Below are 23,758 nucleotides of genomic sequence, written 5' to 3'. Positions count from 1 at the left end.
TGAGGGAGGTTCCCTCCATCCCCACACTCTGGAGAGATTTTAATCAGAAACAGGTGTTGAATTCTTTCAGAAGCCTTTTCTGCATCTGTTGAGATGATCAAATGGTTTTTATTCTTCAGTTTGTTGATGTGGTGTATCACATTGATAGATTTGTGGATATTGAAGTATTCTTGCATCCCTAGGCTAAATACTACTTGATCATGGTGTATGATCCTTGGGTTCAGTCTTCTGGTATTTTGTTGAGGATTTTTGCATCTATGTTCACCAGTGATATTGGTCTGTAATTTTCTTTTCGTGTGATATCTTTGTCTGGTTTTGGTATTAGGGTGATGGTGACCTCATAGAATGAGCTTGGGAGTGTTCCTTTCTCTGCTGTTTTTTTAAAGAGTTTCAGAAGAATAGGTGTTCTCTTAATGTTTGATAGAATTCACCTGTGTAGTCACTGGGCCTGGACTTTTGTTTTTTGGAAGGTTTTAAATCACATATTCAATTTCAGTACTTCAGGCAAGCAAAACCTAAATGAGTTTACCAGTATTAAACTCACCTTACCAGAAGGGTTAAAGAGTCTTCTTTAAGTGAAAAAGAAAAGGCTACAACAAGAAATAAGAAATTATAGGAGGAGGAAAATCTCACCAGTAAAGGCAAGACTGTGTATCAACCACTTAAATAATCTAGTACAAAATTTAAAAGATGAAAATTATAAAAACCACTGCAAGTACAATAAATGCTTATAGGATAGAATGATAATGTAAAATATGACATAAAAAACACAAAACATGAGCTTCTGTTGTGGTGCAGTGGGTTAAGCATCCAACATTGCCACAGCTGTGGCATAGGTCACAGCTGTGGCTCTGATTTGATCTCTGGCCCAGTAAGTTCTATATTGTAAGTTCTATAAGTTCAGGTGTTGGGGGAAAAAAGCAATGAAAAACTGTGGGTGGGTAAAAAATTCAGACCTTTTATAGAATGTGTTTGCACTTAAATTATTAGCAGTTTAAAACAAGTAGAATTAGTTATAGTTCAATGTATATGAACTGCATTGTAATTACAAATCAAAAGCATTAAACAGATATACAAAAACTAGAAACAAAGGAACACAAACATAACACTAATGAAAATCATCAAACCACAAGGGAAGAGACTGAAAGAAGAAAAGAACAGAGGAGAACTAAAACAACTAGAAAACAAATAACAAAATGGCATTAAGTACATACCTATAAGTAATCACTTTAAATGTCAACAAACTAAATTCTCCAAGCAAAAAACATCAGATGCTTGGATTTAAAAAAGAAAAAGAAAGATCCATCTATATGCTGCCTTCAAGAGACTCACTTCAGAGCTAAAGACACATTCAGACTGAAAGTGAGAAAATGGAAAAAGATGTTTCATGCAAAAGTAAGCAAAAATAAAACTGCGTATTTCTCAATGCTACACACAGGATCTCATTGTTAATCCATTCCAAGAGCAATAGTTTGCATCCATTAACCCCAAGCTCCCAATCCCTCCAACTCCCTCCCATGCAGCATGACAATGGGAGAAAAATTATGTATATAGGTATGTGTAACTGGGTCCCCATGCTTTACAGTGGGGGGGGGGAAGTGTGTTGGGAGAAATAACAATAAAAAATAAATTAAAAAAAGACAAAAAAGAGAACTGCAATATTAATATCAAACAGAGAAGACTTTAAAAACACAGTTTATAATAAAAGAAAAAGGTATTATACAATGATAAAGGAATAAATACAAGACAAAGATATAATATTTGCAAACATGCATACACCTAATATAGAAGCACCTAAATATATAAAGGAAACATCAACAGACACAAAGGGAGAAGCTGACAATAATACAATAATAATAGAAGAATTTAACACCCCACTTATGTCAATAGACAAATCACCCAGACATAAAGTCAAGAAGGAAAGAGTGGCCTTAAATGACACATTCCATCAGTTGCATTTAATAGCTATCTACAGGGCATTCCATATAAAAATAGCAGAATACATATTCTTTTTAAGAGTGAATGGAATGTTTCCTGAGATAAATCACATATTAGACCACAATAAGGTTCAACAAACATAAGAGAATAGAAATTATATCAGGAAACCTTTCTAACCACAACAATATGAAAATAGAAATCAATTGTAGGAAGAAAAAAATGGGAAAAAACTAAACAAGTTGAGACTAAAAAATATACTATAAAAAACTTAACGGGTCAAAAGAGAAATAAAAGAAGACATCTGAAAATACCTTGAGGTAAATGAAAATAAAAACATGATTTCCCAAAATTTATGACACTTAGCAAAAGCAGTTCTAAGAGGGACATTTGCAGCAACACAAATATACTTCCAAGATATAAGGAAATTATTAAACAATCTAATCTACCATCTAAAGACATTAGAGAAAGAAGAACACACACAAGTCCAAAGTCAGTAGAAGGAAGGAAATAATAAAATAATAAAGAAAAGAGAGGACATAATAAAATTGTGACAGAAAAATAATGAAACCAAGAGTTTTCTTTTTTAAAGATAAATAAAATTGATAAAGCTTTAAGGGGCTCATTAAAGAAAGAAACAGAGATAAATAAATAAACAATAAGAGATAAAACAGTAGAAATCCCAACCAAAATTATAGAGATAGAAAAAAAAGCCATAAGAGAATACTATGCACAAGAAATGACCAACAAATTGGACAACATTGAAGAAATGGATAAATTCTCAGAAACACACAGTCTTCCAAGACTAAATCACTGAACATACTGATCACTAGTAGTGAAACTGAATCAGTAATAAAAAAATTCCCAACCAACAAAAGTCTAGGACTGCATAGCTTCACAGGGGAATTCTATGAAATATATAAAGAAGAGTTAACACCTATCCTTCTCAAACTATTTTTAAAAATTGATGAGGAGAAAGCACTTCCAAATTCATTCTCTAAGGCCACCATTACTCTGATATCAAAACCAGACAAAACACTACAAAAAAACCAAAAAAACAGGAAATAACAGGCCAATATCCCTGATGAATACAGATGCAAAAATTTTCCACAAAATATTAGCAAATCAAATTAAACAGTACATAAAAGAATCATAGAACCATGATCAAGTGGGTTTTATTCAGGGATGCATGGATGGTTCAATACCCACATTGATTAATATGATACCCCGCATTAACAAAAGGAAGGATAAAAATCACATGATCATTTCAATAGACAGTAAAAGCATCTGCCAAAATTCAACACCCATCCATGAAAAAATTCTCAACAAATTGGTGTAGAGGGAACATATCTCAACATAATAAAAGCCATTTATAATAAACTCATAGCTAAAACCATACTCAATAGTTAAAAACTGAAAGCTTTATCTCTAAAATTAGACACAATTCATGAATGCCCACTTTCACCATTTCTATTTACACAGTATTGAAAATCCTAGCCACAGTGATCAGATAAGAAAAAGAAATATGAAAGGCATCCCAATTGGAAGGGAAGAAGTAAAACCGTCACTGTTTACAAATGACATGATACTATGTATTGAAGACCTTAACATCTTCACCAAAAAACTATTAGAACTAACAAATGAATTCAATCAAGTTACAGGATACTAGATAAATATACACAAATGGTTTGCTTTTCTATACACTACCAATGAACTATCAGAAAGAGAAAGCAAGAAAACAATCCCATTTATAATCACATCAAAAAGAATAAAATGCCTAGGAAAAAAATACCTGGTTTCAAGGAGGTGAAAGACCTATACTTTGAAAACTATAAGACACTGAGGAAGGAAACTGAAAGTTATACAAATAAATAGGTAGATAACTTGTGTTCATGATTGGAAGAATTTATATTGCTAAAATGTCCATACTACCCAAAGCAATCTACAGATTCAATGCAATTCTTATCAAATTACCCATAATATTTTTCATAGGACTAGAATAAATGATCCTAAAATTTGGATGAATTTTGCTCTGAATAGCCAAAGTAATCTTGAGAAAAAAAAGAATAAAGCTGGAAGTATATCTCCCTGACTTTAGAGTATAATTCAAAACAGAATGGTACTGGCACAAAAATAAAATAGAGAACCCAGAAGTAACCTATATATTTATGTATATCCATGAACCTACAACAAAGTAGGCAAGAATACTGTTCTTGGATTGGAAGAATTGATATTGTTAAAATGACTATACTACCTAAGGCAGTCTATAATTTTAATGCAATCTCTACCAAATTACCAACAGCATTTTTCACAGAACTAGAACAAAACAATTTTTAATTTGTATAAAAATACAAAAGACCTCAAATAGCTAAAATAATCTTCAGAAAGAAGAACAAAGCTGGAGGAATCTCGTTCCCTGACTTCAGATTATACTACAAAGCTAAATTTAAAAAAACAGTATGGCACTGGAAAAAAAAAGACACAGAGATCAATGGAAGAGAATAGAGTTCCCAGAAATAAACTCATGTAGCTATGGTCAATTAGTCTACAGCAAAGGAAGTAAGAATATACAGTGGAGAAAAGACAGTCTCTTCAATTAGTGGTGTGGGGAAAACTGGACAACTATATGTAAAAGAATGAAATTTGAACATTTTCTCATACCATATACAAAAATAAACTCAAAATGGATTAAAGATCTAAGTGTAAAGCTGGACACCATAACACTCCTAGAAGAAAACATATGCTCTTTGATATGTCTTAGTAATATTATTTTTTTTTGGATCTGTCTCCTCAGGCAAAGGATATAAAAGCCAAAATAAATAAATGGATCTAATGAAATTCAAAAGCTTTTGCACAGTTAATGAATCCTCAAAAAAAAAAAGGGCAACCTATGGAATGGGGAGAAATATTTGCAAATGATATGTCTGATAAGGGGTTAATATCCAAACTATATAAACAGTTCCTTCAACTCAACATCAAAAACCAAACAATTCAATTGAGAAATGGGCAGAAGATCTGAATATACAGTTTCCCAAAAAAGTACACAGGTGGCTAACAGACACATCAAAAGATGCTCAACATCACTAATCATCAAGGAAATGCAAATCAAAATCACAGTGAGATATCACCTCACACCTGTCAGAATGGTTATCATCAGAAAGTCTACAAATAGCAAATATGTGGAGAAAAGCAGACCTTAGTTCACTCCTGGGGATAAACTGGTACATCCACTATGGAAAATGATATGGAGGTTCCTCAAAAAATTAAAAATAGAACTACCATATGATTCTTAGCAATTCCACACATGGGTATATATCCGGAGAAAATGAAAATACTAATTTGAAAATGTTCATGCACCCCAGTGTTCATAGCAGCAGTACTTACACTAGCCAAAATACGGAAACACTCTAAGTGTACACTGACTAATGAACAGATAAAGAAGATGTGGTACATATATACAATGGAATATTACTTAGCCATATAAAACAATTGATTGACCTGAAGGGTATTATGTTTTTCAAGTAAGTCATATAGAATAAAATTTCACCTATATGTGGAATCTAAAAAATAAAACAAGCTAATGAATATAACAAAACAAACAGAGTCATAGATACAGAGAACAAACTAGTGGTTACCCGTGAGGAGAGGGTTGGGGGGAGGGGCAAGGTAGGCAAAAGGGCTTAAGAGGTGCAAACTACTAGGTAAAAAATAAACAAGATGCAGGGATGTGTTGTAGAAGACAGGAAATATAACCGATATTTTATAATAACTTTAACTAGAGTATGATCTATAAAAAATCAGTATGTTGTATACTTGAAACTAATAGAAAATTGTAAATTGACTATTCTTTAATTTTTTTAAAAAAGGTAGGAGGTGGGGATGCTGTCCTGTCTCAGCACTTTGAAGGCCTGTGGAGAGAGGCTGTGTGGGGCAGTGGTTATCACCGTGGATTCTAGCGCCTGCTAGCTGGGTCCAGTCCCTGCCTGCAGGTTACTCTGCCTTTTGGTGATGTTGGTTCCTTATCTGTGAGGGGAGTCTGGACGGTTTATCCCCCCAATGACTGTGACACCTCAGAGTGTTTGTTCCTTTTCAGGTGCCCATAGACTGCCCAGGGCCCTGCCACTTCTTCTCCAATGGTGGCAGCCCTGTTACATGCACAGGTTGACACAGTCTATCTTCTGTACTTCCTTGAAAAAGCTTGGGGTTGGGGCAGGCAGGATAATGATTAGGGCTCTGATTGACCAGCAGCAGGACACAGAAGGGCAAGCCACTAGCAACAGACTTGGTCTTGAGTTGTTGGCCCTGCATTCCCTGTGTAAGGCTCAGGTATCCTTGGATTCAGTCTCCTTATCTGCAAACTGGAAATGCTCATAGTTGTGAAGACGACATGTGGGAGGTACAGAAGGCATCTGTCCCAGGGGCAGTCAGGCCTTTCCCCGCTCTGAACACCATCAGATGCAGTCTAGATGGTGAGCAGCTAATCCCTTAGGCCCCACCCTCGCCAAAGTCCCTTTCATCTCCCAATGTTCCCTGAAAACAATTTTCCTGCAGCCTCTGGGGTCCTGTCCCTTGTTTCTCTTAGCATCTACAATGCCTCTACTCCCCCACACCTAGTTCCACCTTTGAGCCCAGTCATCATACATACCCTCCCACTGTCCCTATTCTGTTCACTTCTTCCAACTTCTCTTCAAATTTTCCAGTCTTTCCCTCTATATCTCTAGATATATTCGGGAGAGTCATATGACCTTTTTTCCCAGCTTTTTATTGTGCTGATCTATATATAACATCTCAACAAGAGGCCAAGTTAGAAAGGGAATTATCTCAACACAGTGGATGTAGCTTTGTCTAATGGAGTGAAACCTAATGAAATCCACAAAAGGATCATAAGATTCTTAAGTTTATGTTGTCAGAGACACTGCTATCTTGTACTGACAAGGACAGAGAAAGTACATCATGAAAGTTGGACCCTAAGATTTCTACCAGCAGAAACCAACTTGAAAGAACTATTCGGCAGAACAGACATGTGCTACTTTCTGTAAATTGGAGATGGTAAGTGTCCACATCATTATTTTCTTCATGATTTTTAAGTCCCCATTATTTCAAGTGAGTCTAGAATAATATTTTTAAGTTTTAAAGGACCTGGAGCCCCCAAGACAAGTAGATCTCTGCACTTGCCCCCCACCCCCGAATCTTAAAGTTTATATAGCAGTCTTAGCTGGGTTCAGTCATGTAAACTGTCCAGATGGTCTTCACCCACATTTTACTCTCCAATTGCCCAGGTCCAGGTCCAGGGTCAACATTCAATCACATTCTCTTGATGACCTCATTCAACATAAGAGGCTAATTTAACAAGATGAGATTTTTGTGAACCTCGAAGTGTGATGGATGATTTAGCATTTGGGAAGGACAAGACTCACTAGAGGCCAGTGGGTGGACCCCATAATGACCCATACGCTTGTATAATTCCCTCCTGTGGAGTGTGGGAAAGACCTGAGGGTATCCACCCCTTGATAAGTCGTGGTACCAAGTGAGTTTAAGAAAGGGATATTATCCTTGGTGGCCATGACCTAATCACATAGAATAGGAGTGGGGGGTGAGGGTGTGGATAGAGGAATGCACTGGATTTTGAAAGCAAGTTGGGCATATTTGGTGACACATACATAACCCGACCATCAGTTTATATTCCTTGGCATATGCCATAACTGCCCTAATGTCTCTCCAACAAACTGAGATTCCTGGAAGGAGGGATCCTATGTGCTCTCTGCTTCCCCCATCAGCCTGGGCACTCCCAGTGATGACTGCCTTCTATGCACCAGGACTGGGAGCTCTGGACACACATGGAATGCGGCTTCTCCCAGGCGAGCACACCAGGCTGTCCAGGCCAGGGGTGTGGCCGGCACAAGAAGACGGTTTCCCAGCAGCCCCTGGGGCCCACACGCGCCGCCTGGCGGCTCAGTCAGGGCCTAGGTGCAGGATCTGCCCGATGGAGATCGCGGGGCCTGGGGGCTCAGGTGCAGGCTGGTGGGGAGCCTGCACCCTGGCTGTGGTCGTGCTCTGCCTACTCTCGCTCCTGCTGGGCACCGAGGTTGCCGGGACCACCACGCAGAGATCGACACAGCCCTCTGAAGAGATACAGCCACAAGCAGACACACAGGCCGGTGGGTGAAGGGACCAAGGTCGCCCGCCCCTCATGTGTCCCTCCCTCTCCATTCCCATCCTCCCCACTGCCCCCGGCCCTTAAGAAGGGGAAGTGTATTCCATTCGGCTTCCGTCTCCTGAGAATATTGGGCTGGGTGAGAAGGGTGGAACCACTTCATCTCAGTGGCCTTGAGCAAGGGCATCACTCCGGAAGCCCTCAATTTCCTGGATTTCAAATGGCAACAAGCTCCTTTCCTGAATTCAGTCTAGGAAAGTGTCTGAGGCTAGCACCGCCTCCCAGCCTGGACCTCTGCCCCCACTGGTATGCTGGCTGATGTGGCCTCTGCAGGTGCCTCCCTTCCTGCCCCTTTCCAGACCCATAGGCACCTAGCACTGCCATCATCAGTGAAGCCACGTGGCCCTTTGTCACATGGGCCATGTCATTTCACCCTGGGCCTTGGATTTCTTAGCTGTGAAGAGGGAGGATGGGCTGTGGTGGCCCTGGGTCCTATGGAGGCTGACATTGGGAGGCACCAAGGGTGGCTTCCATAACACAGGTGCCTAGTGTCTGGGACTGTCTCCACAGAGTGTGGAAGACCTGCCGTAACTGGGAAGATCTTTGGTGGCCGAGATGCACCTCAGAAGCGGTGGCCATGGCAGGCCAGCTTGCTCTACAGGGGCATGCACATCTGTGGAGCCACCATCGTCAGTGCCTACTGGGTGATCTCAGCTGCCCATTGCTTCCAAAAGTACGTCTTTCCCACAGCCCCACTGCTGGGTGGGGTAGGGAGGGAGCACAGAGGGCCAGAACAGAAGGGGATGGAGGTTGTCCCGGGCTTTGTTCAGGCTTTGCTGCCACCAGGTGTCTCCACGTGTGCCGTGGCTCCTGCCTTTGACTCAGCAGTCCCCTCTCCCTGGAAGGCCAGCCCTGTTCTCCACCGTACTCTAGTCTCCTGACTGAGTTACATATCCCAGGACAGGGGCTATTTGCCTCATCTGTCCTTCTGTGGATCCCCCATTCCTCCTCCTCCTCCTCACACTTTGGGGACACTTGCCAAGATGCTGTGGTTATCTCAGCTACGTGTACTTTACTTTTAAATAGCTAAATGGTCATTAACTGTAATGAACAGTAAATATTGGAAAATGAAATACTCTTTCTTCTCCCTAAACTTTAGGAATTAAAGCCTGTTCCCATTCAAGGTTGACTCTCATTTCTACATCTTGCCCTGTTCTAGATAAGCCACAAGATCTCACCCTCACTTTCCTCTTGTGCACATGGTAGTGGGGGTGTAGTGTCTCTGGCCACAGGCTTGGCACAGGCTTCAGGCTTTGTTAGAGCCATGGTCTCAGGGTCCCTATTTCCCAGGACTGGGGGCATCCATCAGAGCCTGGTGTGGACAAGCATTTTGCTCTCTTCCAAGCCAGGCTGTCCACAGGCCATCTCCAGCACAACTGCTGAAGGCTCCCCTGGGTCCTGACCACCTGCACACTCTGGTGTGTTTCTCTCTGGAGGCAGCCTGGGACCCAGTACTTCCTGTCACTTCTGTTGAAGTATGTGCCTAAGAGGAGCTATGGTCACCACCATTCCCACAGACCAGAGTGAGGCATCAAGCGGATGGTCTCTGTTTCAGGAGATGGGATGCAGCAGTCAAGAGAGTAGACTGTCCCTCAGGTGCATCCTGGGCTTGTTCTGTGCCCAGGGTGGCTGGGGAGAGTGTCACCGTTCAAGTCAGGAAGTGAGAGATGCCGGCATCAGCTGGCTTTGAGATCCCAATGGGGTTCTACTCATTCATTCAGCACCCATGTGAGTGCCAGGTCCCATGGGAGTCCCTCTGTGGGGGACGTAGTGATGCAGGACCCACCTTGAAACTTCTTGTCCTACCAGCAAAGTGAGACGCAAGCCCAACTACTGTGAAGCAGGATGGTAGGCCAGAATATGCAAGAGAGTAGACCCTGAGCCACTGTCAGAGGAAGTGCTATGGGTGCCATCCAGGAGGGGCCTTGTGGGAGGGGTTTGGGTAGGGAGACAGCCCAAGTAGGACAGGACATGTGAGTGGAAAGTTGCTCATGTTTCTGTAGCAAGGAGAAGTTCAGTTCCATGTGCTTCTCTATTTGCTCTGCAAAGATGCATGGAGTTCCTATCAACAGAGGGGGACAGCCCTTTAGACAAATCAGTGTGTGTGGACCAGGCAGGAAGGGCAGGCATAATTCTGGTGTGGGAAATTGGGTATTGGAGAATCATTCCAGGGCTTGGGCATGTCGAAGGGTTCTGGTCAGAGCTGGGATTGAGCCAAGACTCCACTCAGCTTAACCAAAGGGGAACAGTTTGATGTGTCCCCAGTGTTTCTTTCCAGCATGAAGATTCTCTGCTCCTTTGATTCTGGTGCAAGCTGAGAAGGCCATCAGAAACTTCCAAAGGACAAATATCCTGAGGCTGTGGACAGCCATCAAACCCACCTCATGGGAATAGTAGGAAGGAGGACAAAGAATCCTCTGGAATAATGGTGGGGTCTGGTTACTCACAGGGCAGGGTGGGGAGGGAGAGGGTAGGAGGTATACAGCCAGGGTGAGGATGCTGGCACAACCCTCAGAGGATGTGAGTGATAACACAGCCTCCCCACAACAGGTCCCATCACCCAGATGACTACCAGATCCTGCTGGGGTACTATCGCCTAAAGTCTCCTACTCAGCACAGCCTGCAGATGTCAGTGTACCGAGTCTTTGTCCACAATGACTTTAACAAACGCTACTTCATGGGGAGTGACATCACCCTGTTGCAGCTGTATGGACCTGTGAACTTTACTGAGTATATCCGCCCTGCCTGCCTCCCAGGGCGTAACCCCCAGGTGTCCTCTAGTGCCTCCTGCTGGATAACCGGCTGGGGAATGGTCACTGAGACCAGTGAGTGGGGGCAGGGCAGGCAAGGAGGGCAAGGGCTGAGGGGGTGGGGGGAGCAATGACCATCGTGGGGCCTTTCCAGCCCTGATAACATGTCCTTCAAAGCTCCTGGTTTCCTTTGGTCCATGGTTCAGAACGGTCTGAACATCTCCAACTTTTGGAATCGGGAACTTGGGCTCTTTGACTCAGCTGTTTAGGATTCCACTCTGACTCCTGGGTGCTGTTTGGGTCAGGCCCCTCCAGGACACCTCTTGAGCTTCCTCTGTCCTAGATGGTACTTGGGGCAGCAGTAAGGAGATGAAGGTAGGCCTGCTCTCTGGCCTGGAGGTGAAGTTGGGGCACTTACGGCTTAAGAACATTTACATCTATGAACCTCACTTCTCTCATCCCTTAACTCAGTCAAATCTGCCCATTCTTCCAGCTTGCTGGGCTTGCATATTTTTAGACTTAGGAGGAACGCTGGGCAAAGATTTTTGCAGAAGGACAAACGCTTTTGATTTAGAAAAGTAATAAGATTGAGTGGGGAAAAAAAAGTAGAATGTAAATTTGGCATGATTTGCAGGGTCATGATCTGGCAGAGTATCTCAGTGGAGGCATTTGGGGCAGGACTTTCCTTGCTATGCAGGCCAATGCCAACATCCCTGGTTCCTGGCCACAAATGTCAGTCACAATGCCTTGTCATGAGAACAGCCAACTCGTCAATATTTCCAAAGACACTCTCATGGGGATGGACTGTAACTTATTAAGAATCACTGGCAGAGCAAGGAGGATTCTCCAAGGTCAAAGGGAGGAGGTGAGGCACGGAGGGAAATCAGGCTGGAGCAGCCACCAGGACAGGGAGCTGCTGGCACCAAAGTGAGTCCCGGCCGGCAGCTGCCCTGCCTTGACCGCAGTTACTAGGCCCAGGCTGGCCCTGATGACCTGTGGGCCACACACGGCAAGCCTTTCACAGGAGAGCTCGCCATCACCATAAGACTGTACTGCCACAGGAGGATGTCTCCCATCTGTGGATTTGTGAGCAAGATCTGGAATTGGAACCCATGTGGACAGTGTTCCCAGACTGTGGGCTCCTCCAGGAGGCAGGGCCATGCATTGTTTGTCCTGCCACCTAACCCCTCCTGGGCACTATTAGGTACATCACTGCTGCACTGTAGCCAGGCCAGGACTCCAGTTTTCCCCACCTCTGCCTCCGATTCTGTCCACTCAGCAGCCAGATCAGTTGTTTTTAAAACATAAGCAGACCTTTCAGTGGTTTCTCTATGTGTTTAGAATGAACTCCAAGCTCCACGTCCTGGAGAGGAGGCCCTGCTGTGCTCTGGACCATGATGTTGCCTCATCTTTTTCACTCCTCCCCACCTCCCACCCCACTGCAGCCATGCTGACCTCTCCCCTCACCCTCCCCACTGCAGCCCCCTCACATTTGCTCTCTCATCTGTCTGTCCCATTTCTTTCCCCCTCATCTTTGTACATCCTCTGAAGGCTTCCCCAACCCTGGCAGCTAGACCTGGTGGGATCTCTCTTAGTGGGAAGGTTAGGGAGGGAGCTGGTATCTCTGTTGGGATCCATCCCACATCTGAGCTTCTCTCCCCTACCCACACAGCGATGCTGGGTGACCCCTACACACTGCAGGAAGCACAGCTCGGTATCATAGACAGCCAGATCTGTACGATGTTTTTCCAGGGGCCACAGCCCGGCAACAATACCTATTCTGTACAGGACGACATGCTGTGTGCCGGGGACCTCATGACAGGAAAGTCCATCTGCCGAGTAAGTGACACGGGCTGCCTGTCCTCCCTGCTCTGTGTCTTCTCTGGACCCTGTACTAGCACCTGACGTTCTCTTCCCGGGCCCACCCCAGCCTGAAGCATCAGGGCTGAAGGTCAGAAGCCTCCAAGGATGCTGGTCCATCCATCATTCCATCCATTTTCTTTTCTTTTTTTTTTAAACATAAAGAGTATTATTTTATTTTATTTTATTTGTTTATTTTATTTTTTCCCGCTGTACAGCATGGGGATCAAGTTACTCTTACATGTATACATCTTTTTTTCCCCACCCTTTGTTCTGTTGCAATATGAGTATCTAGACATAGTTCTCAATGCTACTCAGCAGGATCTCCTTGTAAATCTATTCTAACTTGTATCTGATAACCTCAAGTTCCTGATCCCGCCCACTCCCTCTCTCTCCCATCAGGCAGCCACAAGTCTATTCTCCAAGTCCATGATTTTCTTTTCTGTGGAGGTGTTCATCTGTGCTGGATATTAGATTCCAGTTATAAGTGATATCATATGGTATTTGTCTTTGTCTTTCTGGCTCATTTCACTCAGTATGAGATTCTCTAGTTCCATCCATGTTGCTGCAAATGGCATTATGTCGTTCTTTTTTATGGCTGAGTAGTATTCCATTGTGTATATATACCACCTCTTCCTAATCCAATCATCTGTCAATGGACATTTGGGTTGTTTCCATGTCTTGGATATTGTAAATAGTGCTGCAATGAACATGCGGGTGCATGTGTCTCTTTTAAGTAGAGTTTTGTCCGGATAGATGCCCAAGAGTGGGATTGCGGAGTCATATGGAAGTTCTATGTATAGATTTCTAAGGTATTTCCAAACTGTTCTCCATAGTGGCTGTACCAGTTTACATTCCCACCAACAGTGCAGGAGGGTTCCCTTTTCTCCACAACCCCTCCAGCTTTTGCTATTTGTGGACTTATTAATGATGGCCATTCTGACTGGTGTGAGGTGGTATCTCATGGTAGTTTTGACTTGCATTTCTCTTCTAATCAGCGATGTTGAGCATTTTTTCATGTGTTTGTTGGCCATCTGTATATCTTCCTTGGAGAACAGTCTATTCAGATCTTTTGCCCGTTTTTCCATTGGTTGATTGGCTTTTTTGCTGTTGCGTTGTATAAGTTGCTTATATATTCTGGAGATTAAGCCCTTGTCGGTTGCATCATTTGAAACAATTTTCTCCTGTTCTTTAAGTTGTCTTTTTGTTTTATTTTTGGTTTCCTTTGCTGTGCAAAAGCTTTTCAGTTTGATTAGGTCCCACTGGTTTATTTTTGCTCTTATTTCTATTGCTTTGGGAGACTGACCTGAGAAAATATTCATGATGTTGATGTCAGAGAGTATTTTCCCTATGTTCTCTTCTAGGAGTTTGATGGTGTCTAGTCTTATACTTAAGTCTTTCAGCCATTTTGAGTTTATTTTTGTGCATGGTGTGAGGGTGTGTTCTAGTTTCATTGCTTTGCATGCAGCTGTCCAGGTTTCCCAGCAATGCTTGCTGAATAGACTTTCTTTTTCCCATTTTATGTTCTTGCCTCCCTTGTCAAAGATTAATGGACCATAGCTGTCAGGGATTATTTCCAGGTTCTCTATTCTGTTCCATTGGTCCGTATGTCTGTTTTGATACCAGTACCACAGTGTCTTGATGACTGTGGCTTTGTAGTATTTCTTGAAGTCTGGGAGAGTTATGCCCCCTGCTTGGTTTTTGTTCCTCAGAATTGCTTTGGCAATTCTGGGTCTTTTGAGGTTCCATATAAATTTTTGGATTGTTTGTTCTAGTTCTGTGGAAAATGTCATGGGTAATTTGATAGGGATTGCATTGAATCTGTAGATTGCTTTGGGTAGTATGGCCATTTTTACAATATTGATTTTTCCAATCCATGAACATGGAATATCTTTCCATTTCTCTACATCTTCTTTGATTTCTTTCATTAAAGTTTTATAGTTCTCAGCATATAAGTCCTTTGCCTCCTTGGTCAGGTGTATTCCCAGGTATTTGATTTTGTGAGGTGCAATTTTAAAAGGTATCGTATTTTTGTATTCCTTTTCTAATATTTCATTGCTGGTATACAGAAATGTGACTGACTTCTGAATGTTAATCTTCTATCCTGCTACTTTGCTGAATTTATTAATCAGTTCAAGTAGTTTTTGGGTTGAGTGCTTAGGGTTTTCTATGTATAGTATCCTGTCATCTGCATACAGTGACAGTTTTATCTCTTCTCTTCCTATATGGATGCCTTTTATTTATTTATTTTTGTTTGTCTAACTGCTGTGGCTAGGACTTCCAAAACTATGTTGAATAGCAGTGGTGAGAGTGGGTATCCCTGTCTTGTTCCAGATTTGAGTGAGAAGGCTTTCAGTTTTTCTCCATTGAGTATTATCTTTGCTGTGGGTTTATCATAAATGGCTTTGATTATCTTCAGGAGTGTTCCCTCTATACCCACTTTGGTGAGAGTCTTGATCATGAATGGATGTTGGACTTTGTCAAATGCTTTTTCTGCATCTCTTGAGATGATCATGTGATTTTTGACTTTTTTTTGTTAATGTGGTGTATGACATTGATTTGCATATGTTGAACCATCCTTGTGAACCTGGGATGAACCCTACCTGGTCATCGTGTATGATTTTTTTTGATATGTTGTTGGATTCGGTTGGCTAAGATTTTGTTAAGAAATTTTGCATCTATATTCATCAAAGATATTGGGCGATAGTTTTCTTTTTTGGTGGCATCTTTGTCTGGTTTTGGAATTAGGGTGATGGTGGCATCATAGAATGTCTTTAGGAGTATTCCTTCTTCTTCAACCTTTTGAAAAAGTTTACGGAGGATGGGCACCAGATCCTCTTTATGTTTGATAGAATTCGCCTGTGAAGCCATCTGGTCCTGGACTTTTATTTGTAGGGAGTGTTTTTATGATGTATTCAATTTCATTTCTAGTGATCAGTCTGTTCAGTTGGTCTGTTTCTTCTTGATTCAGTTTTGGCGGGCTGTAAGATTCTAGAAAATTGTCCATTTCTTCCAGATTGTCAAACTTGTTGGCATATAGTTGTTCATAGTATTGTCTTAAGTTTTTTGGGTATTTCTGCAGTATCTGTTGTGATTTCTCCTTTTTCATTTATAATTTTGTTTATTTGGGTTCTGTCTCTCCTCTTCTTAGTGAGTCTAGCCAGGGGTTTGTCAATTTTGTTTACCTTTTCAAAGAATCAGCTCTTGGTTTTATTAATTTTCTCTATTGTTTTTTGAATCTCTATTTTATTGATTTCTTCTTTGATCTTTATCATTTCCTTCCTTCTGCTGACTTTAGGTTTTGTTTGTTCTTCTTTTTCTAATTCGTTTACGTAGAGGGTTAAGTTGTCGATTTGGAATCTTTCTTCTTTTTTGAGAATGGCCTGTATCACTATAAATTTCCCTCTGAGCACTGCTTTTGCAGCATCCCATAGATTTTGAGAGGTTGTGTCTTATCATTTGTCTCAAGGTATTTTGTAATTTCCTTCTTGATTTCCTCAATGACCCATTGGTTTTTTAGTAGCATGTTGTTTAGTCTCCATGCAGTAGGTTTTTTCTCATTTCTTTTCCCGTGGTTGATTTCTAATTTCATGGTACTGTGGTCAGAGAAGATACTTGAGATAATTTCTATGCTCCTAAATTTGTTGAGGTTAGAGTTGTGTCCCAATATGTGGTCGATTTTTGAGAATGTTCCATGTGCACTTGAGAAGAATGTGTATTCTGCTTTTTTTGGATGTAGTGTCCTGAAGATATCAATGAAGTCTAACTTTTCTATTGTTTCCTTTAGGATCTCTGTTGCTTTATTGGTTTTCTGTCTAGAGGATCTGTCCACTGGTGTGAGCGGGGTATTAAGGTCTCCTACTATGATTGTAATTCCATCAATTTCTCCCTTTATGTCTGTTAATATTTGTTGTATGTATCTGGGTGCTCCTGTATTTGGGGCATATATGTTGATGATAGTAACATCCTCTCCTTGGATGGATCCCTTAATCATTAAATAGTGTCCTTCTTTGTCTTTCTTTATGTCTTTTGTTTTAAAGTCTATTTTGTCTGATATGAGTATTGCAACTCCTGCTTTCCTGTCATGTCTATTGATGTGAAATATTTTTTCCCACCCCTTCACTTTCAAACTATATGTATCCTTTGTCCTAAGGTGAGTTTCTTGTAGGCAGCATATTGAAGGTTTTTGCCTTTTTATCCACTCAGCCAGTCTGTCTTTTGATCAGAGCATTCAGTTCGTTGACATTTAAGGTGATAATTGATAGAGGATTATTTATTGCCATTTTGAACCTCGTGTTCCAGTTGAGTCTATGGTTCTCCATTCTTCCTTTCTTTTTTTGGTTGGATGATCTCTGGTTATTTTCTGTTTGAGTGGTATTTTTTTTTCATTTTTTGCGAATGCAATATTTGGTTTTGGCTTGTGGTTGCCCTGTTTTTTAAGTATGCTAACCCCTTCCTATAATTGTGTGTTTTATCCTGATGGTCCTGTGGGTTCCAATACTTCATTAGTATACTAAAATTAAGGAGAGAAACAAACAAACAAAAAGGGTCTATTTATTTCCTTACTTCCCTTGCCCATGTTTTATGACTTTGATGACTCTTTTTTGTTCTTTTAATTTTATTTTGTTTGAAACATGTTCATGATTAAATCTGTATGCTGGCTTAGTTGAGCGACTGCTCTCTGATTGTGCTTTTTTTCAATTCTAGTTCTTCCTCTTTTTTTTTCTTCTTCCTTTCCTTCCTTTCTTTTTGGTTTAGAGAAGCCCTTTCAATATTTCTTTTAGAATGGGTTTTGTATTGCTGTATTCTTTTAGCTTTGGTTTGTTGGAAAAAAATTCTATTTCCCCTTCTATTTTAAATGATATTCCTGCTGAATAGAGTATTCTAGGTTGCAAAGCTTTTCCTTTCAGTGCTTTAAATATCTCTTTCCTTTCCCTCTTGGCCTGTAGAGTTTCTGTAGAGAAATAAGCTGATAATCTTATGGGGGTTCCCTTATAGGTAAGATTCTGCTTTTCTCTTGCTGCCTTTAAGATCCTCTCTTTATCATTAACTTTTGCCATTTTTATTATAATGTGTCTTGGTGTGGGTCTATTTGGGTTCAACTTGTTTGGGGCCCTCTGTGCTTCCTGTATCTTGAAATCAGTGTCCTTTAGATTTGGGAAGTTTCCAGTGATAATTTCTTCAAATATATTTTACATCCCCTTATCTTTTTCTATTATGCATAGATTGGCCCACTTTATGTTATCCCATAGGTCTCTTATATTGCTTTCCAGTTTTTTGATTTGGTTTTCTGTCTGCTGACCTGATTGGGTGATTTCCATTATTCTATCTTCCATATCACTGACTCGTTCTTCTGCATTATTCATTCTGGTTTTTACTGCCCTTAGTTCAGTTTGTATCTCTGCAAATGAATTTTCTAGTTTTTCTTGGCTCCTCCTTATATTTTCTAGTTCCTTTATAAAGAAATCTGCATTACTATTCATATCTTCTCTTAATTCCCTCAGTATTTTCACTATTTCTCTTTTGAACTCCAGGTCTGTCAGACTGCAGAGATCTGTTTCATTGTTGACTGGTTTAGGTGAGTTCGTTCTCCTGTTGGTTTAACTGGGGATGGTTTCTCAGCTTCTTCATCTTGCTTGTTGTTTTCTTTCTCCTGAGGGAGTTGTACTCTCCGTTATTGGGCAGTGTTTGCCTTGGCACTGCTGTGGAATGTTTCCTGAGGGCTGGCATTGTTGGTCAGTCTTCTTTGAGGCAGCGTGGCTTTTCCAGAGGGTAGGCAGGGCTGACATGGTCTCTCTGAAGCAAAGGAGGACTTCCTGAGGGCAGCAGGACTGGGAGGTCTGCACTGTGATGAAAGCAGATTTCACTCGGCCGGGCAGAGCTTGCTCTGGTCTTTTTGGGCTGTGGGGCTCTTGCAGGGGGCTGGCAGTCCTGGGCAGCTGTTCCACAGGAGTGTAGCACCCCCTCAAGGCCTGGAGCAGCTAGCTGGGCCGCTGAGAACCCAAGAGGCTCTTCCCCAGGGCAACCTGACTTGGAAGGACTGCCTGAGAATGTAGGCAGATTTTTCACAGCCCAGCTGAGCTTGTTCTAGCTTTTCTAGGCTGCAGGCCTTTTCCTGGGGGCTGGTGGTGTTTGGTGTTGCTCTGCTGGGGTGTAGCCCCTCCAGAGGGCAAGCAGGCCAGGGCAAGGAAAGCCCCTGCAGTTGTAGGCTTCCAACAATTGTTGAGGCCAGCCCTCCGAGATGGCAGGCAGCCCCATCTCATGTGCGTGAGGGGTAGGGGGAGGGGGGATGCACTGGGAAGCACAGCTTTCTGATAGCTGGTGGGCCAGTGAGCTTGCTGTGGCGTGGGGAATGTTCTATGGTGACCCACCCCTTCTTCTCTCCCCTCCCCAAAACTGGTGCCTCCTCTCTCCTGCAGATCCAGCTCTTCTCCCAGGTTCCCTCTGATGTGGCTTTCCACTTCCCAGCCCTTAGTGTATTGCTCCCTCCCCCCCACGGATGCTCTGCTTTCTAGTTTCCCAGGCAGTCTCTGCCCCATCAAACCTGACAGACCAGTTCCTAGACCCCCCCCCCAAGCAGTCTCTGCACTGCCCACCCCAGGCCGTTCCTGGGGACTAACCTCTGGAGCAGAGGTCTCAGTGCCCAGCCCTCACCCAAGCGTCTCAATTTTTGGTGACTGTGCCAGTAGTTCAGATGATCTGTTCGGTTCTTGCTCTGCTTTTCAGAACTCCTACTTACTGCTGCACTCTTCTCTGCATCTGGAGATTCCTCCAATTCGGTTGATTTTTCCGTCGAGTAGGTGACTTTCCAGGGTGTGGGATCCCTTTCTCCTCCACAGTTCCCTTTCAGGAGCACCCGTCCAGTTCGGATTCACCTTCTCTCACTCTCTTCTCTTGTTTTACCCAGTAATGTCACGAGATTCTTGCCATTATTGGAGTTTAGGTTCTTCTGCCAGCGATTGCTTGCTGTTCTGTGTGAGCTGTTTAACCTGTAGATGTGGTTTTTTTTTTGTCTTTGTGGGAGAGGGCAAGCTGTCCCCCTACTCTTCCACCATCTTGCCTCTGAGATTGCCATCCATTTTCTTTATAAAAAAAAAATTAAGACAGTAATACATTTGAGTCCCCGTCATGGCTCAGTGGTTAATGCATCCGACTACGAACCATGAGGTTGTGGGTTCAATCCCTGGCCTTGCTCAGTGGGTTGAGGATCTGGCATTGCTGTGATGTAGGTTGCAGACATGGCTTGGATCCCACATTGCTGTGGCTATGGCGTAGGTCGGCAGCTGCAGCTCCAATTGGACCCCTTGCTTGGGAACCTCCATATACCACAGGTGCACCCCTAAAAAGCAAAAAAAAAAAATTAAGACATTTTCTTTATAGCACTTTCTCTATAGCTTTGTTGAAGGATAGCATACATAGAAAAGGGCATACTTTACAGGCATACTGTTGGGTGCCTTTTTTCTTTTTTAAGTGACACACTTGTGTAACCAACATTGAGAACAGGCTCTGCCTGGTCACTCACGCCCTGTGGGTTCATGTCGGGAGTTTCATAAATGGAATCTCCCAGGACACACTCTCTGCTGGTCTCCTTCTGTCACTGTTACATGTGTGAGGTCTGTCCATCTTTTGTGGTGTTTCTGTTGTGTGTCTTATTGCTGCACAGCATTACCTGTTTATTGCTGTGTGAGTATACTGTCATTTTCTCTTTCTATTCTAGTATTGCTGGCATTTGGTTAGTTTCTCAAGACCATTGCAAATAGTGCTGTGAAAATCCCCATGCATGTGTGTTTTTGCGTACGTGGGTTCCCGTTTGGGTTGGTGTAAGTCAGCGGGTAGAATTTCTGTGCCAGGCCATGTGCATGTGCTCATGTCTTGAGATACTGGGGAGCAGCCTCCCAAAGAGCTTAGACCCACAAGAGACGACTGCTCCATGTGGCCGCCAGGACTTCACAACATCCACTGGACTCATTTTAACCAGTGCACACATATTTTCAGTTTGCATTTCTCTGGTGAATAATGAAGGCAAGCGCTTTTTTATGGAGTGTATTGCCTTTTTTTTTTTGTAGTGTCTGTTTTTTTTTTCCTTCATTTCAAAATTAATTGTGGCCCATGAGTCCATCATTGGCTGGGTGCACAGTCTTCTTCCACTCTGTGCAGTGATCTGCGGTGGGAAAACTGAGGCCCAGTCAGTTGAGGGGACAACCCAAGGTGACAGGGCATGATCATGGCCAACCCAGGAGGAGCTGTGCCCTTGCCTTCCTCTGCAGCTGTGGCCCCTCAAGCTTCCTCTCACAGCCTCCTCTTCCTCTCCTGTACCTTCTTTCTAGAACTTTCTCTTTCTCACAAACATGCTGCCATCTTAAAACATCCCACATGCCCTTGCTCACCTCTGCCCACTTCCCTGAGTCTCTGCCTGCCTTCCCAGCAGGGCTCACCTACCCCATGGTGCCTACATTTGCTCTCTCTTGCTTTCTTACTTCTTTCCCACCCTTCTGCACCTGCCATTCCTCCAGGGTGCTCTTATCAAGGTAACCAAAGGCCTCAGTCTCACCGAGGCTGCTGGTAAACATCAGAACTCCTCCCTGCCCTGCTCAGCAGTGCACCCTGCAGCATCTTTCATCAACCCCAAGGGCACGTGACCCTTCCCAGGTCTCCTGCTCTCTTCTTCCTCCTTCTGACATCAGCACACCAAGGATCAACTCCACATGCCCATCCTGCTTTTCTTGCCTTGCTCCATTCTTTCCCTAGATAGAGAGAAAGGCTCAGATATGGCGAACTACGTGTCTCACCACTTCTTGTCTTTGCCACACTTCCTGCTGCAATCATGTCCTAACTCATCTCTCTGCATGGGTTCGTGCCCCCCTGCCCCTACTGGATGCATCCCAACCAGCCCCAGAACCTCCCAACCATGCATTATTATTATGTGTATGGCATATGGAAGTTTCCAGGCTAAGGTCAAATCGGAGCTGCAGCTGCTGGCTTATACCATAGCCATAGCAACACCAGATCCGAGCCACGTCTGTAACCTACACCACAGCTGGTAGCAATGTCAGATCCTTCACCCACTGAGCAGGGCCAGGGATCAAACCTGTACCCTCATGGATACTAGTCAAGTTCGTTTCTGCTGAGCCACAATGAGAACTCCAAACCATGCTTTTAGAAGCACATCAGATCACTTCACTCCCCTGATGGTTGCCCTGCACCCCCAACCCCTGGCTAATGAAGGCTGGCTGACTGACCTTGCCATTTCTTGGCCTCGGCCATGACAAATGAGCTGGCCACCTCTGCCTGCCTCTTCCAGAGTCAGGCCTTGCCCATCCCTTCTGGTCTTGGGTCTGAGAAGCTCTCTGAATGCCCTCCTCTGGGTGCCTCTGTTCTACATCTGGAGCCTGCAGATGTGTGGGATGTCCTGTCTGTGTTGTGTTGCATATCACCTCACTGTCTCCCGCATGTAGCATGTGCTCAGCCATGTTCATTCAACAGAAGCTGGGAAGTTGGCTGTGTTTGCTTGGCCTCCACTTTTGGCCTTATGGGATGGAAGCATCATGCCCCCCGGTGGCAAGTGCCTTCTGACCTTGGCATCCCATACTCAAAGTCCCCCACATTCTTCCAGGAGCCCCTGGGGATCTCTTGCATTTCCAGCCGGACCACCAGCCTGGGCATGGGCATCACTTCTTTTATGCTGAGCACATGCCACAGACTGACATTCTTTAAAGAAGCCCAACCAAGAAATTGAGGGAAAACTAGAGACCTTAATGAGTCAAAAATGAAGGCCTGGGAGAGATGAGGAGGGCCTGCTATAGCTGTTCTAGAGGACCTTGTGGTGATGGGGTATCTTTTCCCATATGGGATTGGGAAGACAGAGGGCTGGCATCAATAGCCTGAGGTCCCCCCGTGTATTCTTGTAGGTCTAGAACTGCCAGCCTGGAGGGTTATGAAGGGCCCCCTCCAGAACTTTGGGAAATGGACTCCAAGGCCCCACCCTTGAGATTTTGACCCAGGAGGTCTTCAGTGGGTCTGGACTTAGCAAATTGCCCATGTGATTCTGAAGAGAATAATTCACCGTCATCCCTACCTTGACATGAGGCCCCCCCCAACTCCATCCTCACTGCCTGAACAATGCAATGCATGTCCCTCTCCATCTTGGTTCCCATGACTCATGCCCTCTCTTTCCTCAGGGAGATTCTGGGGGTCCCTTCGTCTGCAATCTGAATAATGTCTGGTTTCTGATCGGGCTGTCCAGCTGGAGCCTGCCCTGCCAGCAGCCTGTAAGCCCCAGCGTCTTCACCAGGGTCTCCTACTTCTCTGAATGGATCACCCAGAAGCAGAACAGCTCACCCAATCCAGACCCTTCTTCTGTTCCTCATCCTCCGAGTGTACCTCCTGGTGTGCCTATCTTTCCTTCTCTGGGCAGTGTCCATAAGGCCAGGAGTGTCCTAACACTTGTGATCTCACAGGTCTTGGTCCTGCTGCTGATTTCCCTCTGGACACTGCAGCTGTGACAGATGGGGCCCTCCTGGCCTTCTCCCCAGAAGCCTGCCTATGTTAGTACCAACAGGCTCTACTTAAATGTGTCTATCTCTGAGCCCTCCTGTCATCTGAAGTCTGCTCTAGCCTGGTAAAATAAAAATAATGAAAGAAGCTTCCTTCTCTTTTCTGACCCAATAGAGCCACCTCACATCTGTACCCCACTGTGTTTTGAGCTCCTCCCTAGGGCTGGGGTGGGGAAGGACGGGGACAGTGCCATCTGAAACTATTTCATCCTGGCGGAGTCTTCTAGAAGAGCTGGCATGGCTCAGGGCCAAATCTTTACTTCTTTGAGGAAGTGGCATGCCCTAGAGTCTGCAGGTCACTGATGGCCAACATGATAGTCAACCTCGAGACAAATGATTTGCCCTGAGCTGAGGATGGAAAAGGCCACTGAAACTGCATGAAAGGCACAAAGAGACCTGGCCACGAGTTTCAGGTCAGCAGTCCTCAGAGCTCTGCTCTGGGGCTC

The 23,758-nt window shown here is 43.6% G+C and overlaps 1 protein-coding gene across 1 annotated transcript; it reads left to right on the top strand.

Moving 5' to 3' along the window:
- The first annotated feature begins 7,729 nt into the window (after nucleotides 1–7,729).
- Nucleotides 7,730–23,261, top strand: LOC125121952 (inactive serine protease 39-like). Its single transcript, XM_047770242.1, has 5 exons — nucleotides 7,730–8,093; nucleotides 8,660–8,822; nucleotides 10,700–10,974; nucleotides 12,572–12,738; nucleotides 22,938–23,261. Exons 1-5 carry the CDS (start codon nucleotides 7,730–7,732, stop codon nucleotides 23,259–23,261), a joined length of 1,293 nt encoding a protein of 430 aa, XP_047626198.1.
- The last annotated feature ends 497 nt before the right edge of the window (nucleotides 23,262–23,758 follow it).

Source organism: Phacochoerus africanus, chromosome 3, assembly GCF_016906955.1.
Source record: "Phacochoerus africanus isolate WHEZ1 chromosome 3, ROS_Pafr_v1, whole genome shotgun sequence".
In the NCBI taxonomy this organism is placed as follows: Eukaryota; Metazoa; Chordata; class Mammalia; order Artiodactyla; family Suidae; genus Phacochoerus; species Phacochoerus africanus.
This window is presented reverse-complemented; position numbering and strand designations above follow the sequence as displayed.

Coding starts and splice junctions, on each gene's coding strand:
- LOC125121952 (XM_047770242.1), top strand. CDS start 7,730: ATGACTGCCTTCTATGCACCAGGACTGGGAGCTCTGGACACACATGGA. Junction 8,094..8,659: donor ACAAGCAGACACACAGGCCG/GTGGGTGAAGGG, acceptor CTGTCTCCACAG/AGTGTGGAAGACCTGCCGTA. Junction 8,823..10,699: donor GCTGCCCATTGCTTCCAAAA/GTACGTCTTTCC, acceptor TCCCCACAACAG/GTCCCATCACCCAGATGACT.